This window comes from Abrus precatorius, unplaced genomic scaffold, assembly GCF_003935025.1.
Source record: "Abrus precatorius isolate BTA unplaced genomic scaffold, Abrus_2018 Scaffold7, whole genome shotgun sequence".
Classification (NCBI taxonomy): Eukaryota; Viridiplantae; Streptophyta; class Magnoliopsida; order Fabales; family Fabaceae; genus Abrus; species Abrus precatorius.
The window spans coordinates 4,971,809-4,985,274 of record NW_020874417.1 but is presented as its reverse complement, the minus strand read 5'-3'; the positions used below and the strand labels follow the sequence as shown (position 1 = coordinate 4,985,274).

The 13,466-nt window shown below is 27.2% G+C and overlaps 2 protein-coding genes across 2 annotated transcripts in view; one reads left to right on the top strand and one right to left on the bottom strand.

Moving 5' to 3' along the window:
* LOC113871297 (vacuolar protein-sorting-associated protein 37 homolog 1-like) overlaps positions 1 to 13,119 on the bottom strand; it is a 28,218-nt gene extending 15,099 nt beyond the window's left edge. Inside the window, exons 1-2 of the mRNA XM_027508321.1 lie at positions 13,109 to 13,119; positions 8,965 to 8,974 (exon numbers count right to left, since the gene is read on the bottom strand). The gene's annotated coding sequence lies outside the window, so the exon portion shown is untranslated. The remainder of the gene's footprint in view (positions 1 to 8,964; positions 8,975 to 13,108) is intronic.
* LOC113871294 (purine-uracil permease NCS1-like) lies at positions 6,727 to 8,911 on the top strand. Its single transcript, XM_027508318.1, has one exon. It carries the CDS (start codon positions 6,744 to 6,746, stop codon positions 8,445 to 8,447), a length of 1,704 nt encoding a protein of 567 aa, XP_027364119.1. The 5' UTR covers positions 6,727 to 6,743; the 3' UTR covers positions 8,448 to 8,911.
* Positions 13,120 to 13,466: the final 347 nt, after the last annotated feature.

Below are 13,466 nucleotides of genomic sequence, written 5' to 3'. Positions count from 1 at the left end.
TATAAATTTCTCATCACCCATGGTGTAAGTAATTGCCATTTTGAATTGAAAATTTCTATGCTTTAATGTAAAATTTCTACATTAATGTGGTATAAATATTTATTATTATGATTTAAATATTAGAATTATTTCATTTTAAATTTTCATCTATGTGAAGAAAATATTTATAATTTAATCAAAATATATCGAAAAAATAAAAAATTATATTACCATTCAATCATGAATTATCACATAATTCAAAGTTATTAAATTTTATAAAATTAATTTAAAAATCATGTTTAAAGTGATTTATGATCAATTGACAATGTAAATTTTTTTAATGCTGTATCAAAACTAAATTGAAATATTAATTCGTACAATTTAAAACTTAAATATTAATATATTTTTATGTTTAATCATTATTCCTATAAACACATTTATCACGATAGTTTGGAAATCAATGTACTTCAATATAAATTTTTATTCCCTTTTTCTGGTTACTATTTATCCTATAAGTTTGATATTAGTGCATCTTGTAGAACTTTCACAATGCTGTAAATATTTACGTATAAGAATTAGAAAAAGAAACCTTTGTATAAAACTTTCATATGCATATATTAAAGTTCTAAAATGGGAGGGAAAATTTTCTTTCTTAAGATGACATGCGACTCTTTACAAAATATATTAAAGATACATTATATAACAAATTTTTTAATATACATTTTATTATTATCAAAACTTATTAAAAGCAATTTTTTTTGAGTGAATTTATTAAGTTAAAATGTAATTCATATAATTTTATAATTTTTAATAAAATTTAAAATTAATAAAAAAATGTGTTAAAAAATGCACTGCTAATATTTCTCAAATAAAAAAAAGTAATATATTAAAGTATAGAAAATTCGCTTATATTTACTATTCGACCGAAACAAAATATATATCACATATTATTTTAATAAATATTTTTATAAAAAAACTTTTTACATATTCTCTCATAAATTTTGATAAAATTTTTATTTAACATTTTAAAGAAAATGTTTAACAAAATCTTATTCATTAATATGCGCACGTAGTCCATTTACGAATCAACTTACTTAACGATGATTTGGGCTCTGTCTCTTATCTCTTTCCGACCTCTAATCTGTATTTTTCTTTATACTTTGAAAATGGTTTTTTGTCATAGAATTATGAAAATGGAAAGGGTAACAGATGTGAATCATTGGTTATCTTTATAATTACGTAGTGTCCTTTTCTCTACTTAATTAAATCAATGAGCCTAGGCAATTAGGTAGAGCAGATGTGAATTGATGGCTACTCGAACCAAGTTTTCAATTCTCAAAAAGTGTGTCATCCAATATGAACATATAGTAGCTACCATTAAAAAAATTCTCATTTATTATTAAATAAAATTATTAACTATTAAGGTAATTTTTGTTAGTACATTATTTATTGAATAAAAATAAATTATTAATGCAATTAACCCAAAAATAAATTCACATGCTAAATATATGTATTTACCCAAAAAAAAAAAAAAACTGCCATATATACGTAGAAAATGACCATGCAATTAACATGTACTATAAAAATGACAAAAAGGGATCATTGGACACCACCATTCATAGTTCAACATGTCCAAATTATTAAGTGACATTTCATGGGAAGTTTGATCTTTCTTTTCATATCGTTGCTTCTAATAATTATTTGTAAGTACTCTCTAGTAAGGCTTGTTTAAAGTAACTTCAAAGTACGTAGGAAAGCAATAGATGTATATGAACTCATAAAATAAATGTAATACTCCCGCTGTGATTCTGATATTCAATATTTATTGAAACAATCCTCAAATCTAGAAAAGATAGGATTCACAACATATAAAGTCAAAGCTCACCATATTACTGATCAGTAATGTATTTATATGGCCTAAAATAAATTTGAAGTTGATGCATTTTAAATCTTTTGAAATATTTTACAAACATTTATTGTAATTCTATTTAGATATTACATTTCAAGGTTGTCGGGATGCAAAGTTATTTATTAAAATATTATAATTATTTTGTTTACTAATTTTTAAGCTACGATAAAGCTGATTTATTTATTTTTTAGACCTTATTAATTTTAGTTTTTTTTAAAATCTTTTGTTGAAGTAACAGTTAATAGAATTGTTACTAATTTGTATTAGGATGGGGGTCCCATATTCCCTTTCATCTATTTGGTAAGGACACTAACAATTAGTAACATTTTTTGGGGGCCTAGGTAAAGTAATTAAGGTTTTAGTGATCTTTTGGTTGGGCCGTTTGTAGACTTCAATTTTTAGACATATAGATATATATATAAACATAATTTTTTACACTATTATAAGTTTAAAATTTCTTTCACTTAATTTGAGTTTTTTATTTAACCTATATTTGAGTTACAATTTATTACAATGTAAGATAAATAAAAAACTTAAATTAAGTGTAAATTTTTTTAAATTTATATTAATATAAAAAGATACTTCTATATATATATATATATACACACACAATTATTAGTATAGAAATTCAGTATTAATATTAATAATATAACACATTGTATTACTAATATAATTTACTGATAATGTATATAAATTTGTTTATATTAATAAAGTTGTCTGCCATTGTTAGTAAAAACTCATAATGTCAAATCTAATAGTTTAAATTTTTTATAATACAAAATAGTATGAAAAATGCTGTGACGAAAACTATATACAAAACACTTGACATGGATTTTGTAAATTTTTCAAAATATTTTTAATTCTCTTAATTTTCTATTTACCATTCACAAACTTCGGTGTGAAATCTTCAAACTTTCATACTTAGATTTTTATTACGAAATAGCAATGCTTTTAATAATGAAGACAAATTAGCGTAATGTCTAACTTTCAATAAGAGATAAATATAAAATTTTAAAAATTAATACAAATTAAACAAAAATAATAAAAATGTAGCAAAAAAAAGGATAGAGAAAAAACACATGTATATAGTCGATATATCTTAATTTAATTATAAACTCGTGACTTATATAAAATAATATATACTCAATCTAAATAATGATTTTACTTATTTTTACTTTATTTTAAAGTGAAATATACAACAATTTCTTGAAAAAATATACTATATCTAAAGCAAATTTACAAGTGTAAATGTCTCAACAATTAAAAGGATCAAAGAGTGTGAAATCATTTTATACTTTTCTCCATTTTTTTTATTCTTCAAAAAGTCTTCTATTTGTAGTTAATGTGTTTCTTTGACTTTTGCTAGTGGTTAGAACAATATTAGGGATAAAAAGTCTTGTTATAGTTGTTAGTTTTCCCCCCTTTGGCATAACAACGTATCTGTAATATTTTGAATGTTGAAATTAAAGTAGAGTTCTATTCAAAATTATGTTTGAAAAATTATATCCATGATAACTAATACAATACTAAACCTTTTCTCGATTTATAATTAATGAAATCATATATTTAAAAATTGCTAAATGTTAACTAACACCTTACTAATTAAGGAATGAAAAATATGAAAAAATTTTATTAATTAATTTTAATCACAATTTTTAATATAATTTGTAATAATTTTTATTTTATTTCTTGATTAGTAACTTACTAATAAACCTTGAAATTTAAAATTCAAACACCATATATTAAATTTTAGTTGTAAAAACATTTTAAATAAGTGAATCATAATGAATAATATAATATAAATAAATCAAATTAAATAAATATTTAAATAATATTTAACAAAAGAATTTTATCATCTACAAAACTCTTACCTGTCTCAAATATGATTGCCTTTGATAGATAATACATGTAGTATAAAAAAATAAACAAATATTAAGAAAACTTACCTTGTTAAATTTAACACACATAATTTCATTTGCTCAAAAAACATAATAATAATCATCATCAACATTAAAACCCAACATTTTCTTTTATAAAACTTCGTAATATAATTACAACTTAAAAGCTTGCATGTGATAAAGATGCCTCGGTAATCATGCTTTACAGTAATATAATGACTCATTCATTCGAATTTTGTTTGTGATATACTTGTATCCAGACTATATGACCATGAAATCGGTCCATACAGAGACAAGGACTTGTTCAGGTCCATATCAAAGCAAGGGTCTTTTGCTCCATGTGCAATACGACATAAACAGTGTTTCGAAGCAACCCAGGTGGGATGTTGAAAATTTTCAGATTCAAAGAGTCAAATCATCACCCACTAATTGATGCCGATCATCACTTATCCAGGGTGAGTGAAAGAAAATTGGTATTATGCCAATAAATAAGGGTAGCATATATATATATATGGATCAATATTTCGGATGAGGTGTGTGAAAAATTCTTCGATTTGCTAGCTGCCGAATTGCTTGAGGTTGTGGTTAAATATGAAAATAATGTTGCATCTAGAGTGTACATTGTAGGGCAGTAAGTAATGTTTGGTTTAGATTTCCCTTTCAAACGGACGTTTCAATAAAGCTGGGTTCTGTTTGGTGGCAGTGAAAATGAAGGATAAGATACTCCCTACACTTTTCTCCACTGTATATTAAACTCAACGAACTCTTATTAGGTAACAATTATTGCTAAATTATATGTTTGTGTTACCCTTAAAACTAAAAGTGTTATTAGAAAGAAAATTAATAGGAAAATTGAGATATATTATTATTTACGCTGTAGTTAAGAATCTTTCCCCGATAATCCAACAAAGATAATAGTAGGAAGGGAGTGTAAAAATTCAGACTGAAACATTTTCAAGCACTTTATGAATTTTTCATTTAACCTAACCAACGAATCACTGTAATGCTGGCATGATATTCTTTTAATAGATAAACTACAAATTTATCATGAATAGCTTCTCTTTATTTTAAACATCTAAACAAGCTTAGGAAAGGTATCACTTAAGACTCAACCAAAATTTACTTATGCTTCCTTCAATAATAATAATTATATTGTTTGGAAAAAAAAATATGTTAAATGTAAACTGTAAATTGTTTAGAACACAAAATTATAAGTGTTCTTGGTACATTAATAGTTTTAAATCCTGTAACAGGAGACTTCGAAAGTTGGAATTAATTATGTGTGTATTTGAAATAAAGACTAAAACATGCTGACTAAAATAAAGACTAATATAGTAATTAATTTTTTAGGGATTGTTTAGAAAGATGGATTTTGGAGGGTAGGATATGGGAATAATTCTTTTTTTTTTAAATAAATATATTTAAAATAAAAAATATAAATTAATATATTAACTTAAATTTAATATATTAACCATGTATTCACGATCAGAAATAATATATAAATTAGAAAAATATGTCTTTTCTTTTTTTTTCCTTCAAAAAATTCTCTTCCAACCATACTCTTATGAATTTATGTAATAATAAATATAAAATTTGAAGGATTAAATTGATAGTTTTTTCTATTTGAAGTTTTTAATCTTAAAAAAAACTTTTTCTTACACAAATTAATCATGTTTAAATATGCATGAATCAATCTCTCATAATAATGTTAGTTAATCTCAAATCAAATAAGTTGTATTTAAAAAGTTACTCTTCATAAAAAAATTTTCACCCATTAATAAGATTTGAATCTAAATCTAGATAATTAATCATTGAAAATGTGAATCAACCGATGGAACAAATTTATTTTAACTTAACAGTCTTGATATGTAATTACGTAATTTTTTTTTTAAATTGTTGTTCATAATAATTTTCCCACACAAGTGCAAGATAACCTCGTAGAATATACATCTAATATAAACCAAATTATTTTTAAATAAGTCTTTTTCTTAAGTTTAGATATTAACATGAACATTCATCTTATTTAAACTCTATCTATTACAATCCTTATTAGTGAAAACTAGATTTTGGTTTTGACATAAAAACACTCAAGCCACATTATGTTTGTTTGTTTTTTTTTTTTTTTAAATTAAGTTTATTTTTAAGATATGTTCGAGTAAAAGTGAAAATAAATATATTTTATCGTTAAGCAATGAATTTCTTGATAAGTTTAACACAAATTTATTTGGAAGGTAAAAATGTTTAGATATAATTTTTTTTGTAATTAATTTTGTATTAAAATGAAACTTCTGTAAAATTAAGTTTATAAACCCTCTTTTCAATTGTTGGCGTGGTGTTCTCTTTACCCGGTTTTGGTCTTTATTTTATTTTAATGGTCCAAAGTCTATTGTTTTTTTTTTTTCCCAAGAGGACTAAAATTGGGGAAGAGGAATATGAGTATAGTTTTTGCAAGAGACATAATTTAAATCGTATTTTTTATATTCTATTTTACTCTACCTTACTGCTATAATTAAAGTTTACTATTTAATGGCAAGCAATTTAATATCGTTAAAAAAATATTTTAAGTTTAAACTTTTATATATACAAATTTTTTTTTCAATAACAGACTCATTCACATTTTATATATATATATATATATATATTTGGTCCCCTATCAAAACTTTAGCAAAAGGTTTTATTTTTGTCAAGCAACGTAGATAAGAAGCCCAAACATAAAAGGCCTGAACAAAGTCTCGATTAGCCCAAACACCAAATATTATATTATATATCATTCAACTTTAATTGTACACGCAATCGCTATGTTTTATTGGAGGCATTGGCTTGAAATTCATTTGGTTCACAAAAATAGACGAGAATGACGTTTATGCATTGCCCACCACTCATCATCAATCTTCATCGTACACCATTATATTCCACAACAACAACAACAACATGAAACTTTACAACTACAAAAAAACATGTTATCAAAATGTCTAACACTCGTTGTCCCTCGTCATGCCACCACTCCTTCACTCACCTCATTAGCACCCTCCAAAACTCCAAGGCCCTCTTACTCTTCCACTCATCTTTCATTCCCATCAAAATTGATAAAAGTCTTTCCTACTCAGTACAATAATTGTTTATCCAAGTACCATACAATGAAATCTTCCAACTCTTCTAGCTCCATAGCATCATCAGATTTTGAATTTGAGCCTGATCCTACGCTTACCAATGAAGACCTCAAGCCAACTTCACCGAACCAAAGAACATTTTCTGGCTTGGAAATTGCTACCTTGTGGGTGGGACTTGTTGTTGGTGTCCCTTCTTACTACCTTGCTGGTAGCCTTGTTGACCTTGGTATGGCATGGTGGCAAGGCATAGCAACTGTGGTAGTAGCCAACATCATCCTCTTGGTTCCTCTGGTACTCACCGGCCATGCAGGCACACGTTATGGCATATCATTCCCAGTTCTTGCTAGATCCTCTTTTGGCATCCATGGTGCTCATATTCCTACCCTCGTAAGGGCCTTGATTGGTTGTGGTTGGTATGGGATTGAATCGTGGATAGGTGGAGAGGCCATTTTCCTTCTTTTGCCAAAATCATTGAAAGAAACTTCGTTTTCTCAGTCTCTACCTTGGCTTGGCACATCCCCTCTTGAATTTGCTTGTTTCTTAGTCTTTTGGGTGGCTCAATTGGCTTTTGTGTGGAGGGGAATTGATGGCATTAGGGAGCTTGAGAAGTACTCTGCTCCAATACTCATTGCTCTTACTTCATGCCTTCTTATTTGGTCTTGTGTTAAAGCTGGTGGGCTTGGTCACATACTCTCTTTATCTTCTAGGCTCTCTAATTCAGAATTCTGGCCTGTTTTTTTCCCTTCTCTTACTGCCAATATAAGTTTTTGGGCCACTGTGGCTCTTAACATACCTGATTTTACTAGATACGCGAAGAGCCAGAAGGATCAAGTTATTGGTCAAGTTGGGCTTCCCATCTTTATGGGGGCATTCACATTTGTTGGTCTAGCAGTTACATCATCAACAAAAGTGATATTTGGTCAAATTATTTCTGACCCAATTCAACTTCTTGGTCAAATTGGTGGCCTAACAACTAGTATCCTTGCTATCCTTGGTATAAGCCTAGCCATTATCACCACCAACATTGCTGCTAATATTGTAGCTCCTGCAAATGCTCTTGTTAATCTTAACCCCGCATGGTTCACCTTTAGAAGAGGAGCACTTCTAACTGCACTCCTTGGGATTGCATTTCAACCTTGGAGGCTTCTCAAATCAAGTGAGAGCTTTGTTTATACTTGGCTAATTGGATATTCTGCATTGATGGGTCCTATTGCAGGGATTGTTCTAGCGGATTACTATATTATACAAAAAACAAGTTTAAGTATAAGTGACTTGTACTCAAGGAGTCCTTATGGTGCATACAGATATTCAAGGGGGTTTAATGTAGCTGCAATTGTGGCTCTAGTTTTTGGAATTTTACCTGTGGTTCCTGGTTTCTTGCAGAAAGTTGGGATTGCAACTTCAGTTCCTCACACTTTTGTTGTGATCTACAACAATGCCTGGTTTGTTAGCTTCTTTTCTGCAGGGTTTTTATATTTGGTTCTATCAAATTTGAGAAGGAAACCAGATAAATATGCTGCTGGAGACCCCCTTTTGCCTACTACAAAATAAATATGGAGATGCTTATGGATCCTCTCACCCAATGTTTGTATAAACTTTGTACATTGGCATATAAACAATTAAAACTTTTAGACATTTTTCTTTGGATGAAAGATGCTGCTTGTTTGAACTAAGGAAGATTCAATTAATCATTTCAACTAGTTATACTGATAATTATGTGCCATGTCACATATAAAAGTCGAGTAGGCTTGTTCTATTTGCTTTCAAATGAAGGGATCATATCAAGATTAATGTCTGTATAATGTAATTCTTGACTGGTTAGATACCTAGGGTCCTCTTAGCTCTATGATTACGGACACCAGTTTCCATTTTTTTGGGGGTTCAATTTTACTGTTATTGTGAACTTCGTAACCACAACTAGAATAACTGATACCCTTGAACAGCAACAACGAAAACAATCATCAATATCATCATCATCATCTGTTCTTGTTAAGCAAAAATTATACTCGAGTTTTCATTGGCCAAAAAAAGATAAAAACACAAGCAGGGTTTAGGCATTACAAAATACGTCACAATGGCTTGATTTTCTCATAATATAACTATGTTGTTATATTAGCTCTAGTTCTGTTATTTGAATCATTCAAAGTTAATACTATATGTAACACCGTATATTATTATTTCTATTTTTCATTTATTTTTTTATATACTTGCATCTCAAAAACACATGCAAAAAATAAAGACACCTACAAATGTCTACTTCTAGTGTGATACATGAAGCATATTTTTCCAATGATTTTCAAAGTTTAAAACTAATAACAACGAAAAATTAGTGTTGAATTTGAAGGGCTTAACATATCTAACAAATGGATGTGTCAGATTTAGCTTGTATTAATTTCTCCAAAATTATAATTCATATTCAATTATATGAAATAAATACTCCTCAAGTTTCTTTTTCCTTTAGCCCTCTTCCGTGACAGTTGAATTGTTGAAAACTACAAACATGAACGGAATGCTACGTAGAAATAAAGCAAACCAGAAAATTGCCCGTAAAACCAGAATAACAAGAGCAGGTTTTCGCCTCTTTTATTTTGGATCAGAGAAAAATATAAATTACAATACAAGTCAGGTGAACTGAGCTTATAATATTCGGATTTGAATTTCAGGGTTATCATTTTATAGGCTTTACATGAGTAAAGAATTAATAAATAAATAAATAAGTGCATATACTTATTATCCTAAAAATATAATATATTTATTAATTTATTTAGTTAATAATTAAGATAATTAGTAATAATAAAACGTAGGAAGATTTATAATTTTTCTAATATAAAGTATTAACACTTATGTTCAAAGGTAAACCGTTGCACCTTTCACTAATAGTTCGCCATAAAAGCTAACTACTGCCGTTTATTTGGGTTCAGGCCCACTATGTACTTGCTTTTTATTTGTTTTGGTCAAAACTTACGGCCATTGGGCTTAAGTAGATTTTTTTATTTGGTGGTTCACAATGTCCATCCAGAAATTGAAAATTTGAATCAACCATAAGAAATTAATGGATGAGATCTCAATATATTTTAACTTAAACATTGATACACATTTCCTTATTATTTTAATAATCTCTGAGATTAATTAAATTAGGACATATATTTGGAATTACACAAAATTTTATGTATATTTCAATATTATCTCATTTATTATGCATAGGTGACATTGTCATTTTGTACATTCAAGTTTGAAAGTGATAGAAAAGTTTAAACTATGAGCTGTGTAACACAAAACAAAATGCAAAACTATTTTAAGAGGATCAAAACTATTTGATCCTGTCCCTTCTGTCAAGATGAAATGATAATAAGTATAAAATTTAATAATAAATCTTTAAATAATTTTTTAAATTAATATTATTAATTCAATCGTTATACATGTATTGTTATTATGATAATTATGCATTTAAATTTTGAAAAATATCTCGGGTTGAGTTTAAATAATGAATAGTAGTAGGATTTTATTAAAAAAATATTAATATTTATTTTTATATCTCCAATGTCATAAATATTTTTAATAAAATTTTATTATTTTTAAATATTTAAATATAATCTTAAAGACTGAAATTAACACAATAATAAAAAATGCACAATTTAGATTTTTGATTGATAAAATTTTATTTTTAATAAAATTTATTAAAAGTTATGTTATATCTGATATCATTTGATCCTAATGTTATATCTTTATGGATAAATTATGTTATTTTGGGACTTATGCAATGCTTTTTTTTCTTATTTTAAGAATATTAGATTTATTAATTAGATATTTGTGTTTGAGAAACTATTCTTTGATTAACATTTACATGCAATTAAAAATTAACTTTATTTTAATTTTTTTATTTATAAATACTTTTTAATTGCCTTATATTTTGAATCCCGAAGATACAAATTGAAACTTTAGCTGGTTGATGCTTTAAGGTGGTGTTGCTCATTGTTTTTGTCCACAATTTCAAGTTTCAATCCCACTTTTTTTAAACATATATCTGATAAGTGCTGCATATTCTAAATTTTTTAATCTTTGAATTTTACACTAGAGCATAAATTAGATGTTTATTTTTTTTTAATTAAACAAATTGAGATTTGCTCAAACAAATCTTATAAAAATAGTATAAAAATGTATAAAAATAGAAGCTGAAGTAAGGATTTGTATAAGTGTTTTTGTGAGTGTTTTTCCCTTAGCTATTTGGAGGTAAGAATTTGGCATTTGAGTGAACCAAAAACACACTCTCTTTTTAACTAAGTTTAGTCATATATTTGTTTCTCATGAGTGAATGTGAAGAACAACCAAACTATCCTTTCAATCTCTCAATCCTCCAAAAGCTTCCAAAATTTTCACTCTTCCCTTTCTCACTCTATCCTTCTTTTGGGTTTTTTTTTTAACTTCTTCATGGAAGTTTTGTATTGAAAGAACAAAAATGAGTGAATATTAGTTACTAGGTTGGAGCTATGTCATTTCATAATTGTGAGTGGTGACGTTTGGTGCAATTGGTATTGAGATTTGAGAAGGAGTGCATGTGGAGTTGCATTTTTATTCTATGGTTTTTTAAGAATTTGGAGAAAAAATTAAACTCAAATTTTGAGCTTGTGATCCGATGCAAGGTAGGTGGGACAAATGTGATTGAGAAACTTCTAAATAAAGAAATGAGATAAACAATGAGTTAAGGAATAATATTTGTTTAAGCAAAAAATATTCCTTTAAGTAAATTTTACATATTTTTATAAGATTCACTTAAAAAAAAATAAAATTGAACATCCAGTTTCTTCTATAACAAAAAAAAAAAAAACAATAAATTTATAAATCCAACAATAATCAACCATCCAGCAATCTAACAAAGTACATGGGCAATATAACTACTGAAAAAAAATATAAAAAAAATAATTCTCTAAGTATTAGTTGAGACCCAAAACTATAATCTAATCTTTATCAAATTCAAAAGAATATTAACCTTTATTTATACGAAAAAACACCTACCATTTTTTAAGAAGCTAGATAGATCAAACAATCAAATACCATAAAGATTGCAAAGCCAAATTTACCTTCCACCCTTTGACTAAACCCAAGTGAAGGGTATAAGCACTTCTAATAGTGATTTAAAATATATCCATATGAGATAGACGGATCAAAAGAATTAGAGCGCACCAAATTGATTAAGAATAAGTAATCAACATAATTTGTTGAAAAGTGTCCTAAACTATCAACTATCCAACTCCATTCATCTTATCTTCTTTTAGTTACATTTATTAAACTCAACAAATTCAATACTTCACTACACATATTCTTTTCCCAGAAGAAAAACAAAAAATTACATCTCCACTTAAAACCCCACCTCCATTGTTCGTGTCTCTAGATGGCCCATGTTAGAAATCCATAGATTTTTCATTAACACAAACAAAAAAGCACCTTGAAAATACAAAATTTAAATTAACACTACAAAAAAATTGTTATTTAACAACAAATAAAAATTATTAAGTCTTGGGATAACCTTTATTAGTATAGTCGTTTTTCAATAAAACAATGACTAGTATAGACTTTGGAAATTTATACCAACAATTAATATATTAATATTTTATTAATAAAATTTATTAATATGATGTATTATATCATAGGCAAAAATCTATGAAGTTTCATTGTCAAAAGAAAAAACAAATCTATGAGGTTTATACTAACTATTTATTTTTTGTTAAATATAGATTATATCAACAAAAGTGATCCTAATACTCAATGTTTTAAAACTTAGATTGGTCATCGAATCCATAAAAATATTGATTCAACACATTTTTATCCCCAATTATTGGCTGGTACTTATCGATTCTAAGATTAGTTAATTTTTTAAGTTAAACAAGTTAGATAACTAATTGATTCTTAATTCAACCGATCAAATTAGTCCGTATAATTTTCAAAGCATTATTAATGTTTGATAGTTTCTATTTGTTAATAAAATGTGCTTTTTATAGATCGAGATCATTCCAAAAATTAATACTACTTCTCCATCTTCTAATTTCCTTTATGACCCCCATCGAATCAATCACTTCACCAAGTAGAAGATACTCTTGGATACCAAAGTAGTCAATATTCAACTTACAAATGTCTCTCCACTAAATGGTACTATAGGACTCCAAATAGAACTCATGTTGGGAGGATTAAAAGATGGGCCATATTTAACATGCAACAAAGAGCACACCATAAATAATCAACCTCAACTCAATTAGAATCTCCATCTCCACTTTGCCAACTCTGATTAAGTAGCTTAGGATTCTTTCTATCCAAATCTCCATCCTTTTAAGGACTACAAACATATCCCAACTTAGTCAGACAATTTCCCCTTTCATCTACCACAAAAGAAATATCTGTGAATATGAATTAAGGGTTTACTAACCTTCTTGGATAGCTTAAGAAAAGAAACAAAATATATGAAGTTAGACATGCATTTAAATTAATTTAAACCTTATGCCTTAAAAATTTAATTTTAATGGCTTTTGTACAAAAAAAGAAGTCATTTTAATGGTTTCAAATGCACCTAATGTGAGG